Below are 12,629 nucleotides of genomic sequence, written 5' to 3'. Positions count from 1 at the left end.
TATATTGGTAGAAGTACTCTTCCAATATAGGCCTATTGCATGTATGTCTTGTTCCCACTTTCTGAATTTCTGTTCCCCCCCCCCCCCCACACTTTCAGTTCACCTGCATTATCATATGGAATACCATTTTTCAGTGGAGACCACATTTTCATGAGCCACTTCACTTTCTCCTTCATTCAACTTTACTTTGCATTCCCTTATCTCAGTCTTTATCCATTCTCCACCCACTCCCCTCCCCCCCCCCCCCCATCACTAAGCACAGTCACATACCGTCAGCTTTTTTTTTTGGGGGGGGGGGAGGTCCCTACCGCTGTGTCATATCGAGTTCTTGTGTCCGTTTCCTGGCCGCGCTCGACAATATTTGCGATGAAACGCTCAGAGGAGAGATCCATTAGCCGTCTCAAGTCTTGCCGCATCCATGTCCGTTTGATGGGTGAGTCTTTTCCTCCCGTATCCTTGGATCCTCTCCCTCTTCCTCGTCTCACTCAGGATGCGATCCGCACCTCCGTCCAGATTGAATTCCTCCCCCATTTACATTTGGTCAACTCTTCTCCCTTGCCCCTGTTTTGCCATTCTTTCCCCCTTTTCTCAGTCAACTAACCCCCGAGCCCCAAACCCCACCCCATCCCTCCCCCACCCCATCCCTCCCCCCTCCACTCACCCTCCTACCTTTACCCCCATCCCAACCTCCTTCCCCTCATTCATACTGCCTTTCTCCAATCTCTCAAGAAAACACCATTACCTCATTCATACATCAGGGACAGATCGTTGGCTTACAACCAGATTAGGGCATTATCACAATTTTTGGGAGGTATTTAATTTTGGGTATATATTACCTTGTAGAGCTTAACATCCATCACATTGATAGTGTCAATTTCATATATTATTTTCATTTTCAGTAAAATGTTAAATATCAAACCCACAAGGCCAATATTCAACTGACACTATTTGGGTAAAATTTTGGGTATGTATATATACTCAAGTCTTGGAATGTAATAGCGTCCTTTTGGCTCTCAGCTGATTAGTTATTGTAGTAGTGAAATCAAGTCTTCTATGCACTCACATGACCACTGTGTAAGGCAACCAGAGTCTGCTACCAGAGAAACAGACGGGGCTTGTCCAGGATTTAAAAAAAAATGGTACTTATGAAAGACATTTGACTGGACTCATCTTAGGGTTCCCATGACAGGTTGTTTGACAATCAAGACAAAAGCAAAGCAAAAAAAAAAGAAGAAAAAAAGTCAATTGTGTTTGACGAAAGGGAGAGAGCTGCGTCATTAACATTACAGATCTGCTCATGAAAAGGTAATGAGCTGAATGCGATGCATAGAAATTGATTGCAACTTGCACTTTCTATTTGGTGACAAAATCTAAGACTCTGTTTTTTCAGGAACTTAAGAGTATGAAGCAGCCAACAAAGATTGAAAACAATATTATAGTCATTCTAAGTAACTGTTGTAGTACATTCATAATCTTCTCACAGAATTATCATAGAATTATTACAGGCTCATGTGAGCACTTCAGTCTGATGAAGAAGAATTGTTGAGATGCTGGATTCCACCCATCTTACCTTTAAGATAAATTATTCCCCAAAGTGGGAGAGATGGCAAGCACTCCTGTGTAGGAGTTTTTCCTCTTCCTCCATTCTACCCCCCCCCCCCCCCACTTTTCTCTCCATACCTTTTTCCCCTTCAATTTTAGTGAAAATTCTGTCATCCTTCTTTTGAGACTGGCATCGTTGTCTGTCGTCTCCTTGCGTGTGTGACAAAGCGCTTTCAAGAGTAGATCGCCTTACAGGCGGGGGAAAACTGTGGGCCACTTGGTTGTCAAACGTCTGAAGTCCGTCATTAATCGATCGGCTTCAAGAGTGCCCAGAAGACGAGCCGACCTCCCATTACATTATTCATTGCATCTCTCTGGGTTTCTCCCTTTTTTTTTTTTTTTTTTGGTTCGTACTGATTGGTCCGTCGAGATGTTTTGGTGGTGTATTTGTGTGCGTGTTTGTGTGTGTATGTGTGGGTGAGTGTGACATTATAGCAAGCTGTCTTTTTTTTTGAAATTTTTAAATCCTATTCTATATGGTATTTTGTGATGAAATAGTCTAAGATGTGGATCTTACAGAGGCTGTGAATTCTTAGAGCATATTCAGCTATTTTTCAATATTGGAATCATATTTAGATGCTAATCAGTGCAGCTAACATGGGAAGATAGGGAAATGTGAAGGGCAGATTTCTAATTGCTTAGAGCAAGGGGAAAAGTGTCTAAACATAGGCCTCATTGATGTTATTAATTGGTCATTGTTGATGACTTGAAAGTGTTCATTGAATTGAAAGAAATCTTGCATAGATTTGTGAAAAAGTTTCAACCGTAGGGAGATAACAGAATTGTGTTCTGTATATGAGTGTTTAACCCGTTGAGGACGGAACCCGAGTATACTTGGGAAGGTGTCCATGGGAAATGCGTGTTGTAGCAAAATCATACCATCCTTAACGGGTTAAATGTACCTTGAGAGGAAATGTTTGTGCATACCCTTCCAATGTTTTCTGTGATTTCATTACTAGGAATGTTGCTGCCACTAGAGGGCAGGCTCTTGTCAGCCATCACTTTTAACTAAAATATTATGGATGCAAATTCTGATGAATGCATTTTTGATGTGGCTTGCCCCTTTCATATCTTGTCAAAGCACGATCATCCCTTCATCTTTTTCTTTCTCTTTTTTTTTTTCCACCCTGGCCTTTCGCCCACAAATATGATTGATTTTTGAAATCACTGCACCTTCCCCAGTGATGGAGTAGTCTCCGGTCCCATGAACACTTTTGCAAACATGCATAATTTATTACACTGGTTTCCCCACGGGATTAAGCGGCCATATGTCGAACAATGCCTGGGAGGGCAAGCCTAATTGTGCGTTAATTGATTATGCAAACATTGGTCTGGATCAGTGGGGAATACAGCCAGTGATGAAGGAGTGGGGTGGTGCTTGGGAGGAGAGAAACGGAGGAGTAGGGGTGGTAGAATGGTGGGGGGGGGGGGGAGGGGAGGGAGAAGGGGGGATTGTTGGAATTAGGAGATGGTGGAAGGGGGATGAGGAGGGGGAGAGAGGGGGTAATGAGAGGTACTGGAGGGGTACGTGTATGAGAGATTTTAATCTTCTAAAGATGTGGATACAGTAGGAGGAGGGTGAATTAGAGCCAGGACTGTGGGAGATGAGTTTATCATAAAGAAAAGAAAAAGAAATAGATATGCAGTGATACATAGAAAGGTAAAAAAGAAAAAAGATACAGGTAGAAAAATGGAAGGACAATTGAGTGATGTATGTGAAACAGAAGGTTTTAACAAGCTGAAAATATCTACTAATGCTGTGAAGATATGAAACAATCATGCAAAAAAAAAAGGAACATTGAAGTGAGTGTGTCAATGCAGAGCAATGCGGTATAAAAGTGATGAGAAAACCCAGCATGATGGTAGTGGAAAGAATGTATGCTGTAAAGTGAATAGAAAGATGAGGAGAAAATACAAGAAGAGCAAAGGTCCTCAACCTCTTAGACACTACATCAAATTTATCCTCTTCTGACGTGAATGACTCGTGTCACAAAGAGCAACCTTTTCCATTCTGCAGTTGAGATTAAAATATGGGTTGCATCACCATGCATTTTGTGCCAGGGTATCTCTCACACTTGTTTACCTGCTGGTTATGTCAAAATTCTCTGTAGTACACATGAGAATGTCAGTAAAAGATTTCATTGTCAGTCAGTATTCTGTAGCAGCAGAGTTAGAAAGCTGACTCAGAGGTGGAAGACCTTAACCCTTTGAGGACTAATCTTGAGTATGATACAGTTTTGGCAGGTATCTGTGGGAAATAGTACTAGAGCTCCATCCCCAAAGGGTTTAGGATACTAGAGACAGAATCCAGAATACTGGTCTTCAGTGACTAGGGATGGGGAGGGGTGAAGCAGCATCATCGCTTAAAATAGGCTTACCAAGGGAGAGTCCTGGAGGACATTATACTTCATAAGGCTATGACAAGTAAGAGGGTTATATTCTCCCCCTCTCCCCTCTCACCTCCCCCCTCACCCCCCCCCCCCCCCCCCCCCCTCACCCCCATACACCCCTAGCCAACCTCAAACCAATTCAATTATACAGCATTAGACCTTGGTCGCCTGGAATGAAAGGGCAGCGTGTTATCAGAAACCTATAAGCAGCGCACTCTGCAGATCTTGCTGCTGATGTTATAACCTGATGGTTATTGTTGGTATGCAAGTTTTGGCTTGCAACCTCTTTTGTTGTAAAATATGATATTCCAACTCTTCACATAATAGTAAGACTGGTAATTTAGGCTCCATTAAACCACTTATCATGAAACAGGTTGTTTTTTTCTTTTTTCTGTTCTGTTTCTTTCAAGTAGTTTCTTCCATCAATGAACAGAGAAATGAAGGAAATGTTAAATATTACTGACGACAAAAGACTTGAGGGGAAGATATTTGATTATTGTTTTCTATTAAATGAACACAAAAGAAAAGTGCAAGATACTAGGAAAAAGGCAAAACATGCTATGAGTGAAGACAAGTGACGAGTAGTAAGTGAAACCTTGTGAAATGAAGAATATAGAAAGAAGAAGCTATGTTTGAAGTAAAACAGACAAGATAAAAATAAAGAAATAAAAGAACCAAGGGATAGAATGTGAAGATGAATAATTATATATATATATATATATATATATATATACACACAGATGGAGGTGTGAGAGAGAAACAAATGAATGTGTGAAGAGATGAATAGAGAGAGAAGTTGGAGAGAGAGATAGACAGATAGAAAGACAGTGTGAAACAGGATAAAAGGTAGAAGTATTGAAAACAATTGCAATGAGATTTAAAAGGAGACTGTAAAAGGGAGAGTAAGAACAAATCAAAGCGAGGGAAAAACACTCCCTATGCAAGAAACGAAATTCAGTGAGTAACAGTTTCTCTCCACTCTGCCCTCACGCCGAAACGATACCGGCGTTGTATTTCCTCCTCGGGCGTAATACCCATTCACTAAATTTGTTTTCTGCTTAACGAGTTTAAATTGAAGACCAGTTGAATAGAATCCATCGTCGTGTAAGGAGGAATCACTCACCCTCCATCCCTGAGGCTGAGAAACGGAGACAGGACGGACAAGGAAGAGGGTGAGGGAAAAAAGCCAAAACAAAGTGGCTGAGAAAAAGCAGAAAGACCAAAAAAAAGGCAGACAGGACTAGAGTAAAGAAGTAAAGGAAGGAAGCAGAATTACAGGTAGAGGGTATTGGCATACTGAACACTTAACTCTTTTCATGCCTAGGACTTTGGTCAGTGTGTACAATGCTATGGGATTTTTGTGTCGATTGACACTTAAAAGTACCCAAATGGTTAAATGCTGGACAGTAATGGAGAAACAAAAATGTGATGTTGGATGAGGAGATGAAGAAGATGAAGATGAAAATGAAGAGGGAATTATAGGTGAGAGATTATAGTTGATGGAGAACAATCATCATTGTACTAATTCTTTGAGGATGAGAAAATTGGAGATTCTGATTTGCAGTGTGTGCATTTTGGAAACATACTGCACACACTGGAGAAGGGGATGGTAAACTATTTTATACTTTTTGTATAGACTTGCACCCTATAGTCACTGATTAGATGCATGCAGTAAGATCAGGATCCTGTTTAGTGAAGAGTTATAATTGATTAGATAGTTGATTTCTGTCATAAGTCTATGGCAGCCTGTGTGGTAAGGGGATTTACAATCGATTATATCTTTTGATAAAACAGGGCTTGGTTTGTGGTATCAAGGTTATATCAAACTTTGATAACTGCCCAAAGTGTTGCTATGGAAATGAAGGAGCATCTTCCAACAAGAAGATGCCTGCAACATCCTTGTATAGTGAATGGAGAAGAGGAATACCCTCTTTTACGACAACTTCCTTCTCTCAGAGTTTTTCAATTCTTCTCCATCGTCCTCCATGCACTCCAGATGAGGGGGACGAGGATGTGCATATTTGTCGTGAAATCTCGGATTACGTTTAGAACCCCGAGGGCGCTCTATCTAGTCTTACCTATTAGCAAAGCAAAAAGGAGTTGATTTGGCTCCCATAAAGGTATCCGACGACTAATTATTAATCAGGTCCCAGGATGAGGTTTCATATCTATTGGGCAGCAAGTGTTTCTGTTTTATCTTTTTTCCTCGCTTACCTTAAAGCTATCCAATTCAACCATTGTAGTCTTTGATCCAGTCTATTTTGAGATTTAATTCAGACCTCTCTTTATGGTTTCAAGTTACAAAACTGAGCAAAACACATCTGTGGATTTCTCAGCCCACTGCTTTCCAAATAAGGCCATTAGTCATAGTTTTCACACTTCCGGCACCCTGCTCCTGTGGACATAATATTGCAAAGTTTTCTTTGCCAACTTGGTGCAGGGCATAGTGCTTATACTTCTTAATAGTTTTATATCTCCTAATCACTGACCTTATCCACTTGCCATGAATTATTAATGCTTTGTGCTGATGTGCTTTCATTACAAGAAGCTTTTAAGAATTATTGACAAATAAGACTTGTCAGTGACTGATCTGAATGTTCTCTCAACTGATTATTATGATGGGGAATGTCACTTTACATCATTGGCAGTTGGCCTTTGTGCTGCTGAGTCCCAACATATTTGTACCTTGCATAGCACCCCACTCACAAGCCTTGCTTCTTTCGGGGTCCTAAAAACCATACAAATTTTTGTATCAGCGACTTGTGTTATCTTGTTATTTATGTTTGGTTTTTGAATAAATTGACATTCATTCATTCATTCATTCACATATATCAATATCAGTTCATTGTACAGTTGAACCTCTCGTATCCGGACAAGTCGGGACCGGGGCTCATCCGGATAAGGGATTTGGCCGGATACGGGAGACTCAATGCTTTATACATGTACATATACATACACATGTACTGATGTAGCCCATTGTAGTACCACATGTAGTAATGTGTATACTGCAACCTTTTCATTGTTACACTCAGTAACAGACCCCAAAATAGAGGTTCGTGTTTGCAAGAATGAAATCATTTTCTTTTATAAATTCTTGGGATGATTTACCTAAATAATTATTAAGAAATGTATCAAGTATATGTAATTCATGTGTGTTTGTGTAGGAGTTCTCAAGGAGTTGGGAATCCCCCTTTCCTCCCGTAATTATTAAAAAAAGATTAAAAAATCACGGTGAGATTGCGTCCGGATAATAGAGAGATCGGGATAAAGGGAGGCCGGATAATAGAGGTTCAACTGTATCTTGCAACTTTTGAGATGAAAACAATGAAAGAAAGAATATAGCAAAAATTAGTGCCTTTTTGCAACTCATGGATTTGTGTGTGTATGCGATTTTATGATTTTGCAGAATAGTATGATGTATCTTCAAATATGTGTACATGCATATATGTTTACATGTACATGTATGCATATATGATATGTCTGTGTAGGTTTGTGTATGAATGTATGTTGGTGTTTGTATACAAACACACAGCAGTATACTAGTATGCAGGTACAAGAACCAAATACTATACCTACTTTCTACTAGTTTGTGTCGTAGAAACTGTGCAGGAAGGCAAGAAAAGTTAGCTGAAGTCTACTTAATTTACTTTGGTTCCCCTGTCTCCGGAAAGAATGCTCGTCATTTCGCCCCTGACCCCATGGATGTTGCCAAAATTGTCATTATGTCGAGCATCTCACATTTTAATTAGATTATGCCTTCAGCCCAATGTGGAGAAAATGAGAGATAGAGGGAGAAAAGGGGGCATTTTAATTAGACAGAAACAATATTGCTTTTTCCCAATCGATAATTTGGCATGCCCGGTGGCCTTACATGCATATCCATACAAAGATATGAGCACTACAGAAATTACGATGTAAATTCCAATATTTTCACCCCCAGTGGAATGCGATGCGGGGTGGATTTGCGCCGAGAAACCTACACAGATGGTGTGCACGCTGGCCGTTCTCATAACCCTTGTCACTCACGGGAGACTTATTTTCGGCTGTCAATAATTTGAGGAGTATCGGAAGATATATATGCACGATTATGAAAGAAAGCGAGAAATGTATCTGTGTAGCTGGTGACATGTTAAGCAGAGAGGAAGTTTCTATGGGAGTATCAGGGGATACACTGTGGGATCAAGAAATGGAATATCATAAAACAATATTCTTTCCTAAACTGTGTGTGTGCATTCATCTTGCTTGCTTTTCTCACAATAAGAGAAAAGAGTAGTTTTATGGCATTTTTAGGGGTGGTTTACCTAAAACTACTTCGGTGCTTTGAGACAGAAATTTAGAAGAGATAGAGAAGCCATTCTCACAGAAATCAACAGACGATGTCATTTGTTCTCTATGAGGCAATAGATACATCATTATTAAATTATGAGAATTTTTTGATATTTCATCAGTTTTTCACCAGAATGAAAGTATGATAATGGAGGTTTTTAGTTCTGCTTTCACATCCTAAACAATGAGACAAACACAGTGATCTGTTCTCCCAAATTCCCAATGTCCAATTTCTCACGGTCTGAGCGAGGGAACCAAGTTGCCCCATTCAGAGAACAGAGGTTGCCCCCTCAAAAAAAGGCAAAAGTTTACAGCGTTCCCATGGCAAAAAACTACGCCAGGAAACGGGCATCCAGAGATCAAGTCGCCTTGACTGAAACTGGTGAAGAATTGCGATTGTTCCTGCAAGATAAATATCAGCTGAAACACAATGATTGAATGCCTGTGGAATAAACGGAGAGTCAATTGTGTTTCTTTCGCATTCTTTGCAATGATACATAGTGTCTTTGTGAGGGAGATGTGTGAATAGTGTCTTCTCAACCATCATGACAATATCCGCTAAAATCCATTCATCTCTCTTTGAATGGGTCATCCCCCAACCTCTCCCCGACCCCCTCCCCCCAAAGAGAGAAAAGACTTACTACCCCTCTTCTTTTGAGTCCCACTTTGATCTTCCCTCCAGAGGCGGTTCACCTTGTCCTTACTCACCCTCCTGCCTTGGGGGAGGGGGGGGGGGAGGGGGGTGGGGGAGTGGGAAAGAAGGGTCACTCATATTTTATTCTTCTCACGCTCACCACTCTATGTACCATCCATTGTTTCTTTCCGCATGCGTGTGTGACTGTGTCTGTGTGTCTGTGTGAATGTTAGCATGTGTGTATATTGTTCATGTTTGAATACATAGTGTACATGTGTGTGTGTGTTTGTATACTGCTCAGCTGGGCCAGTTCCCACTGTGTCTTTTCAGTGATTTAGTCTTGCCCCTCATTTCTTTTTTTCCCATAGTGTGAATGACACAAAACCTTATATCCCACCCTTCATGCTTACATCAGATTCTCTCACAGTGGGAGAGAGACAGAGAAATGTGAGAGAAAATAAGATATATTATATGTGTGTATAGATATAGAAATATAAAAAGAGAGAGGAGAGATAGATAGACAGATAGAGAGAGAAAGAGAGAGAGAGAGAAGGGATATAGTTAGAGATAGATAGAAATATATATAAATAGATAGAGAATGAGAAAGAGAGAGAGGGAGAGAGGGGATATAGTTAGAGATAGATAGAAATATATATAAATAGATAGAGAATGAGACAGAGAGAGGGAGAGATAGCTGCTGAAAAAGATGTAGAAAAACTGCAACAGAGATGGAGGGAAAAAAGAGACTAAAGAACTAGAAAATTGTGCAAAGACAAATATAGAGAGATAGAGAAAGAGGTCCAACAGTTGTATATTCTCTTGAGCAAAAGAAAGAATTGAGGGGGTCGGTGCAATATAGTGCTTACCCACACAGTAGTCATTTTGAGATAATCGCTGTTGAATGTTTGGAAAGTCCATACATTGTACATTAAGAAAACATGAATGCATGCATTTTTTTTACCATCTTATTGGTTGAATTCAAATATGATATTTTCACGGAGGTTAGAGTGAAGGATAAGGATTATGAAAATGCATGTAACTCAATTTTGACAAAAGTGTGGGTTAGCACTATATTGCACTGACCCCCTCAATTGTTGAACACTTGAAATGAATGAAAACTATTGTTGTTCCTTTTTCCTTAGTGATGATAAAACCAATAGCATTCTCCTGCTCTTCTGTTCCCAGTTTGAGATCATAAAAGTTGTTTAGAACTTTGGCATCGATGTAGAAGATATCAGATCCTAGAGATTGGTATGTCCCCCGTCAGAGGACCATTATTACTGGTTTCTGGGTCAAAACTCTTGGTGGATACCACCTTGAGAAAATCTCTTGATTTCTTGTGATGTGATGTGAATGAAAATTCTGATTTCACGAGGGGGCGTGATTTCATTGAGATGGAGGATTCTACTCTTCCATTGAAGAGATTGTGATATTAGATAAAACAAATGGATGGAGTTAAGACTATATCATCTGAATCATATTGTCGCAGTGAAGCAGAAATAACTGCCAGACATCACATTTGATTTTTGTGCAGACATAATCAAAGATACATTGTATACTCTAAAATGACCTCTATTGCAGGGCTGCACATTAACCCATTTTTTTTTTCTACTGGTCTGACCTGTCTGTCTGATCAGCAGGTACCCAGTTTTTCCATCTTTTACTAGTCTATTCAGACTGAAACGGTTACTGGTCTGACAGTGATTTTTACTGGTCCTGGACTGTTGACCAGTGCCAGTGTGCAGCATTGTCTATTTACACTCAGTGTTGACACACTACCAACTTTGCCTCACAACATGTGATTCAGTGGTATCCTGATGATATTATTTAGATTGCAATCCACTGCATACAGACTTACACAATTCTCATCTTGACTCAGATTTTCATTGCATTAACACTCTGAGTTTTAACAGGAGTGAGTAGAAATGTCAGTAACCATTTGATGTGGAAATTTCTTACAATCTACGGATATGTCGAGAAGGAGCTCTGGTATGTCATTTACCTTTTCTTTCATTTCATTTCATGTATTTGTCAATCATGAAAATGTATCGAAAATCAACCTACACTGGCTGAAAATAACCTGAATACCTACGATAGATGACAAACATGGACATGCCAGAAATGTGATACCCTCCAACAATGTCATATCTGTAACACCTATTCTCTTTTTCAAATTCTCGTTTCTCCAGCTTGCAAGAAGAAAGAGGATGATGCGAAGAGCCCGTCACAGAGCAACCACATCAAGAAGCCACGCCTAGTCTTCACTGACCTCCAGCGGAGGACACTCCACGCTATCTTCAAGGAGAACAAGCGGCCGTCCAAAGAGATGCAGATGACGATAGCCCAGCAACTAGGTCTCGAGCTCAGCACTGTCAGCAATTTCTTCATGAACGCCAGGAGGCGGAGCCAGGACAAGTGGCAAGACGAGATGGGCGGGGCCGGTGGGAACGTGGGCGGAGTCGGAGGCGGGCCAGGAGCAGGGCATCCAAATCAGGGCTCCATCACACCAAAGGCAGAGTACAAGGCCTAGCTGGGAGCTCCTTGAAGGAGACCACTGGACTACCAAAAAAGAGAGGGGTGTGACACACCCAGTGGGGGTCATTCTACCGGTCCTTGGAGGTGGAGGATCAAAGAGTGGACTTGAAGAAGCATCGCCCATGGGGGTTTGAAGTGTAACAAGTGCACTCAATCTTAAGGGGTGTGATGCACGAATGTCAGGCTATAACCTCCTCATTCCACTGACATCACTGTGTCAGGGCGTGGCAAAGCACCAAGGCTGAAGACGTTAATGGACGAGTTAAAATGGTGGAGGTATCTGGTTGCTATGGTTACTGACCCCACCCCTCTGCTCCACAACACTAAATGGACAAATTACACCATCAAATACAAAATGTATGCATCTACTGCTTCTTTTTCAGGAATCTCGAAGGAGCCATGTCAGGGCAAAGTTGTATTGATGCCCAAGAGTTCATCAGAGTCTCAAAGAGAGCTGCTACCAAAATAATGTATAAAACCAATATCCAAGATTCCATCCATTTCCCTTGCCTACTACGGACTCACAAATAATGCCAGTATTCGCCCGTAAGTGGGCAATACCGTCAAATTTGCCATAATGTATTTCTAGAAGTTTGTCTGTATTTCAAACTGTGCTGCTTATTTGGACAACCATTAAGAAATTTCAGTGTGCAACGTCAATTTTATTTAAAAGCCTTATCTATACCCTTACAGAGTTTTGTTGTCTTCTTTTTGGCTGAAAGTACAATCAGGTTTCCAGTACTGTGTGAAATATCCGGAAGAGGCTGAATGTTTAAACAGTGGTAATGTGTAACTTATTAAGGTTTAAAAGCGCCATAATAATATTCATTGGAATAGAAAACAAGAAAAAAAGAATAGGGCATGAATCTTTTATATGAATTGACCAAATGTATTATCACCACACAGGTAGCTATTGAATATTAAGGTTATCTGTGTGCCAAACGACTGTATTGTGCTACTATCATCAGAACTTCATTATGTTTTGTTTATGTACTGCTTGCCTGTTTCAAATGTTCATGAAATTGCATCCATTATTACAAAACTACTATATTACATTTGACGGAGTAACCGGCCCAAGTACTAGGAGGTTTCTATGACCTGTGCAAACAGTGATTATACTGACTCTTGTCAATAGAGGGAGA

General features: G+C 40.5%; 1 protein-coding gene across 1 annotated transcript in view; it reads left to right on the top strand.

Moving 5' to 3' along the window:
- Positions 1 to 12,244, top strand: part of LOC139733386 (one cut domain family member 2-like) — a 50,568-nt gene extending 38,324 nt beyond the window's left edge. Inside the window, exon 3 of the mRNA XM_071644218.1 lies at positions 11,142 to 12,244. Coding sequence (XP_071500319.1) covers positions 11,142 to 11,482 — 341 coding nt within the window. The 3' untranslated portion in view covers positions 11,483 to 12,244. The remainder of the gene's footprint in view (positions 1 to 11,141) is intronic.
- Positions 12,245 to 12,629: the final 385 nt, after the last annotated feature.

Source organism: Diadema antillarum, unplaced genomic scaffold (assembly GCF_040938485.1).
Source record: "Diadema antillarum isolate AM-2024a unplaced genomic scaffold, OU_Dant_1.0 scf00000025, whole genome shotgun sequence".
Taxonomy (NCBI): Eukaryota; Metazoa; Echinodermata; class Echinoidea; order Diadematoida; family Diadematidae; genus Diadema; species Diadema antillarum.
Note: the sequence above shows the minus strand (reverse complement) of the source record. Positions and strands in the feature narration are given on the sequence as shown.